At 29.9% G+C, this 12,426-nt stretch overlaps 1 protein-coding gene across 1 annotated transcript; it reads right to left on the reverse strand.

Moving 5' to 3' along the window:
* Positions 1 to 3,216: 3,216 nt before the first annotated feature.
* On the reverse strand, positions 3,217 to 6,925 carry LOC114164841 (WAT1-related protein At4g08290-like). The gene is made up of 6 exons (XM_028049611.2): positions 6,619 to 6,925; positions 6,442 to 6,504; positions 4,303 to 4,663; positions 4,043 to 4,207; positions 3,810 to 3,961; positions 3,217 to 3,669 (listed from the first exon to the last, which is right to left on the reverse strand). Exons 1-6 carry the CDS (start codon positions 6,828 to 6,830, stop codon positions 3,525 to 3,527), a joined length of 1,098 nt encoding a protein of 365 aa, XP_027905412.1. The 5' UTR covers positions 6,831 to 6,925; the 3' UTR covers positions 3,217 to 3,524.
* Positions 6,926 to 12,426: the final 5,501 nt, after the last annotated feature.

Genomic DNA, 12,426 nt, shown 5'->3' on the forward strand with positions numbered 1-12,426 from the left:
ACTTTCCATTCTATTTCTTCAACCAAAACAGTCAACACTCTTTTCTCTCCTTTGAAACAGAAGCTGATCCAAGATCTGTGCCAAACTCTCCTCCAAGCTAATCGAAGGCTCTTCCTCCGCATAAGTCGTCCTTATTGTACTTTATTATGTCTCATTTTCGTCTCCCTTGTTCTTGTTTGCCAACTCTTTAAGCTATAGTCGTGTTGTGATGCTCTTTTGTTGGGGCTGGTTTTTGATGGGTTAACCTCAGTCAAAGTAAGGGAAGCTAGAACTCAAAAGCTTTTAAAATGATTTTTTCTAGTTTTTGGCCTGAGATTGGGTGTTAAAATGTACTGGGTTGATGATTGAACTGGAATTGTTTGTTTGCATTCGCGAGCATCGTCAAAATTTGTTGTTTTCATTGAAGTAAGTACCCTCGCCTAAGTGAGAATAGCAGAAACCTCACCTCTCGATTTGCACTCAGGCGAGAAGTTCCAGTTTTGAGTGAGAATAATCTCGCCTAGGGTAGAAGGTCCTGCTTAAGCAAGAACTCGCAAAAAGCTCGTAGTGCCACTGTTCAAACTCTCGTCCAAGCGAGAAGGACTCGCTTGACCGAAAGAATCCCTGTTGCCTAAACGAATACTTTTACCTTGAGATATTTGTGCAGGAAAAAAATTAATTACTTGATTGCTTACATGATTGATTAATTTACTCCTTAAGACATAAAGTATGATGCCATGTATGTTTTATGCGTTGCAAAGGGATTGAAATTGTTGAGTTTGGTATGTAATAATAATGGATGTATGAGAATATATATATATATATATATATATATATATATATATATATATATATGGTATGTGCTTGACGTAACTCCATGAGTCTCATAAGAAGATCTTATGGTGGTGTTATTGTAGTGTATGTAATGAAATAATGATTCAAGTAAAGCTGCATCCTGACACTCTAATGAATCAGTCAGACTCATAAAGTAAACTGGTTCAAGTGGGTGAGAGTAGCAAGAGGTCCTAGTCTTTGGCACGATATAGCCTTAGATGATTATGGACCAACCTTGTTTGTGATAGGGTGAAACCTATTGGCAATGACTCTGCAAAGCAGTAAAGGCTACCACAAATGCAAGCAACTAGTGAACTCAATCTCATTACATGTATATGGATAATTGAGTTAAAAGCTCTTTGAATTATTTGTCATCACATGTTGCTTGAGTTTAATAGTCTGTTTATTTATTCACATGTTAAAAATTATTTTCCTCTAGCTTACCCTTTCTCTTTGTGCCTGTTTCTTGTTTGATTTTTCTTTTTGTAATGATGGAGATGTTGATGTTTAGTTAGGCATGTTGGATCTTGCTCATTGTTTAGCTCATTTTGAAGAATAGATTTAATTGTAATTCCTTGCTCCGTGAGCAATCTTTTACTAGACTGTTTTGCTTAAGAAACATGTTTATGACATTGTTTAGTGCCTACGGTACTTCTATTTCAGTATATTTTGGATCATTGTAAAAAGTTAATTCTGATATGCTTCCTGTCATTGCTTTATATTATTATAATTTTGTGATACTTTATTTATTATAATTATCTATTAAATGGAATGTTAAATAATATAATATAATATATTTATATTATAATATTTATTACGTAATATATAATATATTAGTGTTATATATTTAATATATTGCTATTAAATTAATCTATATATAATATTATTATATTATATATTACGCTTATTATGTATTATAATATATTTAGTATATTATCATAATGTATTTATATCTTAATATATAACATAGTATATTATATCACCATATCCATTTTACAAAATAAAATATACATATGATTCATTATTTGTTTCAATTATATCTATATTTTGAAACTAAATACCTAATTAAATTTTCATGTTAATATATTTATACTATAGTTATATTTGTAAACTAAATTATATTAGGCATTATTATGAATTTTGACATTTTCGCTATACAGACATCTTAAAACTCATCAATCATTTGTCATCACATAAAAATTTATTACAAAGAACATTACAAGAAAAATTGATATTACCAATAGTCAAAATTCGTCAATAATGTTTAAAATTCGTCGGTAAAACTGTCATTGGTAAACTTTCATCGATGGAATAGACAATTTGTTTGCAATTATTTATAGAAAATCCGTAGGTAAATTCGTTGACAATTCCTGAAAGAAAAATCTATCGATAAATCTTGTAATCTGATTCATATTCTTCCTCCTCCCTCCTTCTTCTTCTTCCTTTTATCTTTTCATTTTTTTTTCTTCTTCTAATACTTCCACCTTTCCACGTCTTCCTTCATCGTTGGTGCTACCCCTGCCACCACTGGTTTCTTCTGTCACAGTCATTATCGCTGGCTTCTCTTTCACCTATTCTTAATTCTTCTTTTGCACTTCCTTTTCTCACCTTTTCCTCTTTCTTATTTTTTTCTCTTTCTCCTTATCCATTGTCGTTACCCATTAATACACCGCCACTACAACGCTGTCGCGTCACCACCATGTTGTCGTTGCGCCTCCGACATCTCTTTCTTCCTCTGTCTCCTTCTTTTATATCTTATTTCTTTCCCTCCTTCTTCTTCTTCTTCTCTTCTTTTCTTTATTACCAACTTAATTTATAATATCTATCTCGTCAAATTTCGGAGAAATTTTTTTCACTTTTTTCACCGTTGGTAATTACCGACGAAAAAAACTCTCAGTAATTATTGATGAAAAAATTTGTTGGTAAATACTACGATTTGAATCATATTTTTTTATCTTTTCATTTTTCATCTTCTAATTTTGTATTATTAACGAATTTATAGACAAATTTTATTAACGAAAATAAATTCGCCAATAAAAAATGTCGGTAATTGAAATTTAAAAATCTATCACTAAATTTGATTAATTTATTTTCGTCAATAAAGTTATGTTGATAATATCAATAATTTTTGTAGTAAAAAAATTAAATAAACGAATACAAAATATGAGAGAACCACATCAAACCAAGACAAAAATTATATTTCACGAAATATAGATAAATTATATCTATTATGACAAAAATCTAAATAAATAAAAGAGATAAAATATTAAATCACTTATTTATACATTTATCTCATCACATTACGTGGAAATTCAAATAGCAGCAAATTGTCAAAGATAGACATTATCCGGTCTAGAAATGATTTTTAATTTACTTTCTGATCATTCGTAACATGCACCAAGATCACAAAACACTTCAAACTAATTATAAATTACTTTAAAAAGATATGAATTGAGACATTTAAGTTTATTCGTTGTTGGAGAAGAGCAAATCAACCACCGAAAGACAACATGGTTAAAAGCTTATCTTCGCATGAAACGGTGCTATGATTTCTTTTTGGATGATAAAATAAAGAAGCAAAGGAAATGGCATTGCTTGTAGCAGCAACCTGAGATTATCCCTTCAGAATGTGGAGACCAAAAGCGAGAACCTTGCATACATAACTATTGCAAATTTTGAAGGCATTCACAAATTCCTTTGAAATTTCCGTGTCAGATATCAGATGAGGAAATTGGCAATTTTTGTGTCTCCGTTTGTTTTATTGTAGGAGATGATGGCGTGGGGTCTGAATGGTCTTTGCCTTTGCCCCACACCACAGAGTAAAGACCCAATGCGATGATCACAGCCCCAATGATACTGAAATTAGTGCAACAGAGAAAGAACATGGTTCAGAAAGTTGATATCAACACAATGAATACTTAGAATTAAAATAATAATCAAACTTTGAATAACTGTGACGAAAGAATAATAATGAAGAGGTAAGAAGCATTATTTACCTGCCCAGGTGAAGTTGCTCAGCAAAAAGGAAAGAGCCTAAAGCACACGTTATGACCATGCAAAGAGGATTAAAGGCAGTTAAAAATACCGGGCCTCTGCTTTGCAACACCAACCCTTGCGCATAATACGTTATTCCAGAGGTAACAATTCCCTGTAATTTTGAAATTCATTTATTAAGAGAAAAACTTGCAGTGAAAGTTAGACAAAATAATACTTTGGGCCCGGTACTAACCGTGTAGAGAGGGCCGTAGAGTCTGAAATCCCAGCCCAAGGCCCATGCTGCAAGCCCAGAATGACGAGTGGCAATAATTGCCACCACACTAGCTTGCACGACACCAGATAAGCACACCAAAGAAGAGAGAGACAATTCTGCTGGATACCTTTTCAGTGTTATGGACTGCAAAATAAGACATGTTTTTTTGTTACACATATGTATACATTATAAGAGTGTGTCTGTCAGAGAAGATAAAGTTAAGGTTAAAAATGCGATGCCTGTAAAATGAAGAAAGATGACCAAGCCACACAACCCAGGAGAAGAAAGAGGGTCCCTGAGAGCCAGTGTTTGACAAGTTGTGGAGAGTGAGCTCCGTCTTGATTGTGGGTTGTGTTTGCAGAATGAAATAGGTGAAATTCAGGACCTTTGTAAAGTGTCATTAACAAAGCACCTGAAAATGTCACCAATGTCCCAATCACCTTCGCTAGGCTCCTTACTTCCTTAACGTTTACACGCTCTAACCTTAGAATTACGGCTAGCACAAAAGTCACAGAAGGCACTGCATTCATTATCGCAGAGGCAAACGAAGCCGATGTGTATTGCATTCCCAAGAAAGTGAAGCCTTGGTCGATCACTGGTCTGAAATATGAGATTCAATGTCATCACAAAACTTTCAATGGTCAAAATAATACTGAATTGGTTTCAAAGTGCATCTTCAGTGTTTTAACAATGGGTGAATTTCTTTTACTAGGTTCAAGTGCCGGGAAAGAGAGTTAGCTTTAGTCTGAATAGATTCAGGTCAACAATTTTTCAATTTCTGTTGATTCAAATTTTGTTACTCTAATTTGAGCAACATAATCACAAATGTTTTCAACTATTTTTTTTTTTATGTACAACGTAAATATTATAAAAGTAGTTATTATAAAAGCCAACGAACTACACATGACAATGTATAATTAAATGTTAAAAGACTTTACAAAATTAGTATGTGAAAAACATAATATCTTATTAAAAGCATAATTGTATTTAACATGATCCTTAATTCCTTAATTTTGCCTCCAAATTATCAAACAATCAGGGCATGATTTTTGAAACAAAATACTCCTTCAAATTGGTTTATCTGTACTTTTATCTTCATTTTACTTGTACTTTCAATTGCAAAACTACAATTTTGTTTTACTTTTTTTGTTTGCAAATATTAGTCTACAAAGAAAAAAAAAAAACTATTTTCAGTATTTTTTATACAAAATTTTAATAACAGAAGCTTTGTAATTAAAAAAACAAACAAACAATTCCCACATAGAAAATGATCCTTAGCTTCCTCAACTTCAAAGAAAGGACACCTAACTGGTGTGTTTAGATTTGAGTTCAAACCAAAAAGCTTAATAATATGGAAACTTATAGGAAGAATGAATATATGACGTCATTATAAAAACAGAAAATATAAGCGATTCAGTGGCCGATTGAAGCCTTGAGCAGTATATTCTTGACATTGTATTGGTATAAAACTTTTGTATAAAATATACAGTAAACACTATAAAAAAGAGAAATGAAAGGAAAACAAAAGAGTAAGTGATCTTATATTTTTGTTCAATATGGAAAAGGTTCTTTCATAGTATTCATTTTAAAAAGCAAATCAAACATGATTATATTTAATACAATTAAAGTGGATGGTATATCAAAATGGAATACTATATAATGTGACCTAAACCGATTGAGAAAATAAAAGTATATAAAATGTTTTAGATAAACGTTAGACGCTAATTAAAAAATCAAATGATATTTTTTATAATTTCGTAAAAATGCATTCTTTACGATTTCTTAAGACGTTCTCGCATAATTTTCCATAAAAAAAAAATCTTTCAATTCTTTAACCAATGCTTTTAAAACACCATTGCTTATTAGAAAGTTTCACAATACAGTCTTCAATGAATTTTCTGTAAATCTTTAAAATATAGCAAAAACATTTTATTTAAGTATTCTTTACTGTTTACATAATTACATATTTATTTACCAACTTAAAACACATTTAAACTAAATTATGTCATATTTAAAATATATTCCAATGCCGTATTCCCTTAACTCTCAGGAAAATAACCTTTTATTAAAGCAGACATACCTTTCATTTATTTACTACTTCACGTTAATCATTTTTTCCCCTGATCAGATAGTTGCGTAAGTACGCATGATATCGACATGTTTAGAATTTAATGCATAATTTATTTTATATTGAAAAATGCTATCAAAATACTGTTAAACATTTATTTTAAGAGGCAAAATCCTATAAATAAAGTGAGTGTTATATTATTCAACTTAAAATGACGTCTTTATAAAGTAGGTTAAATATGAAGAGGGACGAAGGTGTTATTATATATACTGTTTACTGATAGTGATAGACAAAGGTTTTAGATGATTACTCCACAAATCCAAGTGCCATTATCTGCAAGAAGACAGGGAGTGTTATCTTCGGCCTAATTTTCCTGCAAAATTGTAACCACCACACCAATTTCAAAACTTCATCATGAACTAATATCCCAAAATGTTTCAAAAAACACAACACAAGCACTGCATGTATGTAATAATTAAGATTTGACCTCTCAAAAATCAATGCAAAAGGAGCTAGGGCCAAAGCAGCGATTGCATTACGATAGACGACAAAAACGTAACGATTCATTCCACGGTTGAGACTGGCGACGGAGAAGATGTATGCTCCGGCGAACCCAAATTGAAGTCCGACCGTTAACAAATAAGGCTTTGCCTTATTGAAGTTGTTTCCGAAACTCGCACAACCACACTTTTGTTCCATATTTTTGTATATGAAAAATTTGTATAACACTTAGAGAGAGTTATACTCTGAAGTGCATGGAGAGTGGTGTTGCTTATAAACACGAAGGGTAATGATTAAGACAAATTGCACTGCAAGAGGATAAGCGATAAGTATCGGAGTCCTGTTCTAAAGTTATACTTTTGGTCAATCTCAAAAAAAAAAAAAAAAAAAGCTATATTAGTATTATTTTAGTGGGGGTGTCTGCAATGCAATACCTTTGCTTTGCTTGATTCCCTCTCTATTCAGTTGCCGTGACTCGGAATACACTTTCCCTGCTCCAAGTTTTTTTCACAAAATCCACTGCAACTAACTTTATCTTATGCTACAAAAAACAAAACACTATATATGTTTTTGCTTTTATATAATACTACTGTTCTTCACTGTTAGTGGGTCCTAAACACATTTATTCCACATCCTTCGGTTGAGATTAACATTTTTCTCTTGCAAGCTCATAGTTTTAACCGAAATACTAGGTTTACTCGTGAATATATCGGTAATAATTTCGAGTTAAATATTTTTTTTAGTCTCAAAACTTAAATTTTAAATTGAAATTTATTTTTATCTCAAAATTTTAACATATTTTAATATCTAAATTTTAAAAATAATAAATATAATTATTTTCAATTTTTTTTATGTGTAAGATATATTTGAGGTTAGTATTTGAATTATTTATATTATTTATATTTACAAATCTAAAACATCGTTCTTTTAAATTTAAGACTAAAATATATTAAAATTTAAAATGTAAACAAATTCAAATTTCATATATAAATATAAAAACTAAAACCCTATTTAACTCGTAATTTCTAGTGGAGCCACTATATTTCTGGGAATCAATGTCTAAAATCCGAACTAAAATTTACAACAGTTTTTTCTAGAGGATGAATAAACTTTATTGTAAAAAATGGATACATCTAGCATAGGATAATTAACAAAGTTACATTCTACATCCACTCGGATTGTTCGACCTATGAAGGTACCTAAAATTTAAGGAATAGATAGATAGATAAAAACAATAAACTTGATTGCTCAGTGTCATGTCAAGCATCATCAACTGCCCCAATAACTAAAGCTAATTAATGGGTGAAAAATCATCACTAGTAATGCCGTCTGATATACATTACATAATCACAAACACAATCTATATCTGGAAAGTGTCAAATGTCAAATATGTGGGTGCGTTCTTTATGTGATTGAATGAATTTAATTTTGAATTATAGAATTAGTGGAAAATTAGTTTTTAATTATAATTGTCGCACCAGGGTTTCTTAACTAATTGTTATGAGTAAAATAATAATAATTATTATTATTATAAGAAATACCTTTTTGCCAAACTCCACTTAGTTGTAGACAAGTGTGATTTTGCATTTACGTAATTATCATGTTCTGCTTTTTATCGCTTCCTCCTTCCTAAAAACTTTAAAAAGTTTACATTATAATAAAAATTCAGTGCACGCAGACGAGACTATTGGTGGAGGACATGAAGTTATTGAAATTTCGTTTTCTTGGTACCATTTTTAATAATACATAGATGTAAGTTAGCTCAAGGATAACGAAAGTTGTAAATCCCCATGCCATGATCGCGTGCAGGATCAACTTTTTTTACGGGATAAGAAGTGAAGAAGAAAGATGAGACACCCATACATGGAGGAGTTCATATTAAAAATTGTGAACGACGTTTTAAAAGTTAAGTTACTTTTTTATTTTCATAAATTAAATCATTTCTTCGATGAACTTGTCTAGAAAAAATAATAAGTATTTGAATTAAATCATAAAACTATAGCACTATGGTTAATTACATATACGAAAATTAGTTTTAAATATAAAAAATAATTAACTTATAGTAAACTTATGAAAAAAATTTATAACATTTTATTTTTAATATAAATTATATATAATTGAAATAATGAAAAATTTTGTTGCTAAAACTTGATTTATGGATTTTGTATATAAACTTTAAATTGTTTATCATATAGCTTTTTTCTCATTGTCGACAACTTTGTCAAACATAACAAATCTTAGAAAGTAATTTATATTTTAGAATACTTTTATCTTAAAAAATAGGATTTACCTTACATTTTACCAAATTATTATTTTCTGTAGTTTTTTTGAAATTAATTGGTATAAGGAATCTTTATTGAAGTGTGTGTATGTGCGTATAAGGAATTGTTAGATTTGAATTCTTCTTTTAGTTCTTAGAGGGACATTATTGATAAGACTACTGATTTTTTCTCAAGAGAAACCATATTGCATCCTAAATATGGAGTCTAAGAAAAAAAGAATAAATGTGTGTAATCACTTATAATAGAATATATACGATTTAGGGTTTAGGTAGGGAATATTTTATAATTGTAACTCTTATTTGAATATCAAACACTTTTGTTGAGAAACTAATTAAGGATGTATGGAATCAAATAAACCTTTTTTTCTCTATTGCATATTCTTATTGCATGACGTTGGCAATATATATATATACACTTTTTTAAGATATTATTTTTAATAATTTTATTACTTTATATTTAAATTTATTGATTTCAAAATATCAAAACTTATAGAATTAAGAATGCAATTCATTTAATAAAATGAATCATATAAAAATTAATGTAATAAATTTAGTTCATTAAAGAATATATTCGAAATGAGACGGCAAAACACCTATTGATTGTTTTATTTGGAATGGACTCCAATCAAACTATAAAAAGCAAGCAAAAGAAAAATTTAGTCACTACTACAAGTTAGTGTAAGTTATTCAATTTATTTAGTTAAAGATCTCTGGCATTATTATAGGCTTTAGTTACGTTGATTAAGAGTGCATGCACGATGTCCAACACGAGTAAGAAAGAAAATTATTTTTTTCCTCTTTATTCATAATGATTTGCTTTAATTAATTTATTCGTTTATATAATTTCAAAGTAGATTTGGAATGTAGAGATAAGTAGCACAACACAGAAACATGTGTGACAATGGCACGTATGAGTGTTAATTATATGTTGCCACCTTTTCACAATTTTGCGACCCAGGACCACAATAACGTAAAATTAATGCTAATTCTTTGATCTGCTTTTTCTTTGGGCAAATGCCTAACAAAAGTAAAAGAAGTGATACCAACAAAAGTAAAAGAGATGATAATATGGTAAATATGGGGGGTGCATTTATAAAAAAATGTAAGTTCGATTGGATTTGATATTGAAGTTTGTGAGTTCCTATAGATCTCATCTCCATGAGTAGTCTAAGAAAGTCAAACTATGGGTCAATTCATCCAATTTCCCTATTAATTTTTATCAATATTTTATCAATATATATATATATATATATATATATATATATATATATATATATATGTGTGTGTGTGTGTGTGTGTGAAGAATCTAAATTTTGTTTCATGATTCTTTAACATTGTTTTATGTGGGTCAATCCTGTCCTATTTGCTTTTGAAGATACAAATATATGGAGCACGTGATGAACCAAAAGAAATCAAAATAGAATTTGTTGATCTATATTATTATTCTAATTTAAATGATGAAGTAGTAACCGAACTTTTGATAGATTTTAGGATTTGATTTTTCATTTTTTTTTTTTACATCAAACTTCTTCAAGAAATATTTATCTTTTTTTTTTTAATTTTGATCTTTCCTTCTCTTTTTTACCAGCGATTTTGGTCTTTCTTTTTATTTATTCTTCACCTGCAGTCAATTCCTCTTTCATCAAATTTATAGCAAAGTTTTTTTTTTTCAAACAAACTTTGAAAAGGTCATTATATATTTAATTATGTTACATTAGGCCTTAATTATAACCGCCAATAAAAAAATCATTGATTTTAATCATTTAAAATGATAAAATACAATTAAATATACTTATTGCATTAAAAATAATTTAATAGTACTATTAATACAAAGAAATTTCACTTGTAATCATTTTAAAATAGTAATTTGTATGTATGACATGTAAAACCGGTTAGAATGAATGCTTTGCTTAAAATGAGTTGAAATTGTGTATGATGAATATTTGTATGTTTAAGTGTTTGAGATTTGTTTATTTAGAACTTCTTTAGATTGGGAAGGCAGTTTAAGTTAGGACAGTGCTATGCAAGTTTTGAATCATGAGTGTAATGTCAAATATTGTTTTAAATTTGTTAAGAATACTTGAGTTGATAAAATAAGTTTTGGGTGACTCTTGAAATAACTTTAAAGTTTTTACACATTCTTCTTTTTAGATATATCTTTATTTAAATGAGATATTTCTCCTCAAGCAAAAAATAATAAGGTAGGTAAATTTGATATATCTTTTGTGATTATTTTTGTTCAAGATATTATCCTTAAGCAAGAGATCTATTTTTTCTTTAATATACTTATTCAAGTTAAAAATTCTTATTTAAGCTAGATTCTCGCTCAAGGTAGAAATTATGATAAAAGCCATTTTTTTGTTTGAATTTTTCTTAAGCAAAAATTGTATAACTTAAACTACTTTGATTCGATGAAATTTATATGTTTAAAAGTTGAAAAAAATGTTCCATATAAGTATACATACGTAGATGAAAATATTTAAAAAATGTTATTAACTAATGATGTTAACATGTATATATGACATGTTGAAATTGGATTGATTGAGTCATATGTATGTATGTATGAGTATGTTGTCGACAAGAGTTGCATTTGTAAGTATCAAGTAAAAGAAGATCTGATATGGTAGAGATCTTTCTCTCACTTATAGTGTAATTCATGTAGATTAATACACTAAATAACCAAAAGTTGAGGAAAAGTAATAGGAAATAAAATATCTGTTGCAGCAATTTTTTGTATTAAATGCATAATTATTATTAGGCTTATGTTTGGGGATTTTATTCATGTTGTCCAGGGAAATATGATAGGCACAATCTTTTAGGGATTTGCAGGCATAAGTTTAGGAAACCTGATACCAAAATAGAACCATGTACCGTGTATATATGAACCTTCTTGCCATGTGAATAAACACATAAATTCTTTCATAATTTATTATGGTATCAGAGCAACCAGGTTCTGAGAAAGAGAAATCTGTAGAAATACATGGGATGGTAAGGAAGAAGCCATCACCGTATGATCTGAATTCGAACGACAATCCAGGGAGCATAATCACCCAAGTTCAACTTCGGGGTGAAAATTATGAAGAATGGGCAAAAGCTGTGAGAACCTCGTTACGTGCACGACGTAAATGGGGGTTTCTTGACAGCACAGTACAACAACCAAATGAAGACTCACCAGAAATTGAGGATTGGTGGACTGTGCAATCTATGGTGGTGTCTTGGATTCTAAACACCATTGAAACCTCTTTGCGTTCTACCATTTCTTATAGGGAGAACGCAAAGGAACTGTGGGACGACATTAAAGAACATTTTTCAGTTGTGAATGGGCCAAGGGTCCAACAATTGAAATCAGAACTGGCTGAATGCAAACAAAAAGGGATGGCCATGGTAAACTACTATGGAAAGCTCAAGACGTTGTGGGATGAGTTGGGAAACTACCAACAAATACCAACATGCACATGTGAAGGGTGCAAATGCAACATCAAGGCATAGTTAGAGAGACGAAGGGAATAAGAG

The sequence above is a fragment of the Vigna unguiculata genome, chromosome 9 (genome assembly GCF_037176805.1).
Source record: "Vigna unguiculata cultivar grain cowpea cultivar isolate G323 ecotype 2 chromosome 9, ASM3717680v1, whole genome shotgun sequence".
In the NCBI taxonomy this organism is placed as follows: Eukaryota; Viridiplantae; Streptophyta; class Magnoliopsida; order Fabales; family Fabaceae; genus Vigna; species Vigna unguiculata.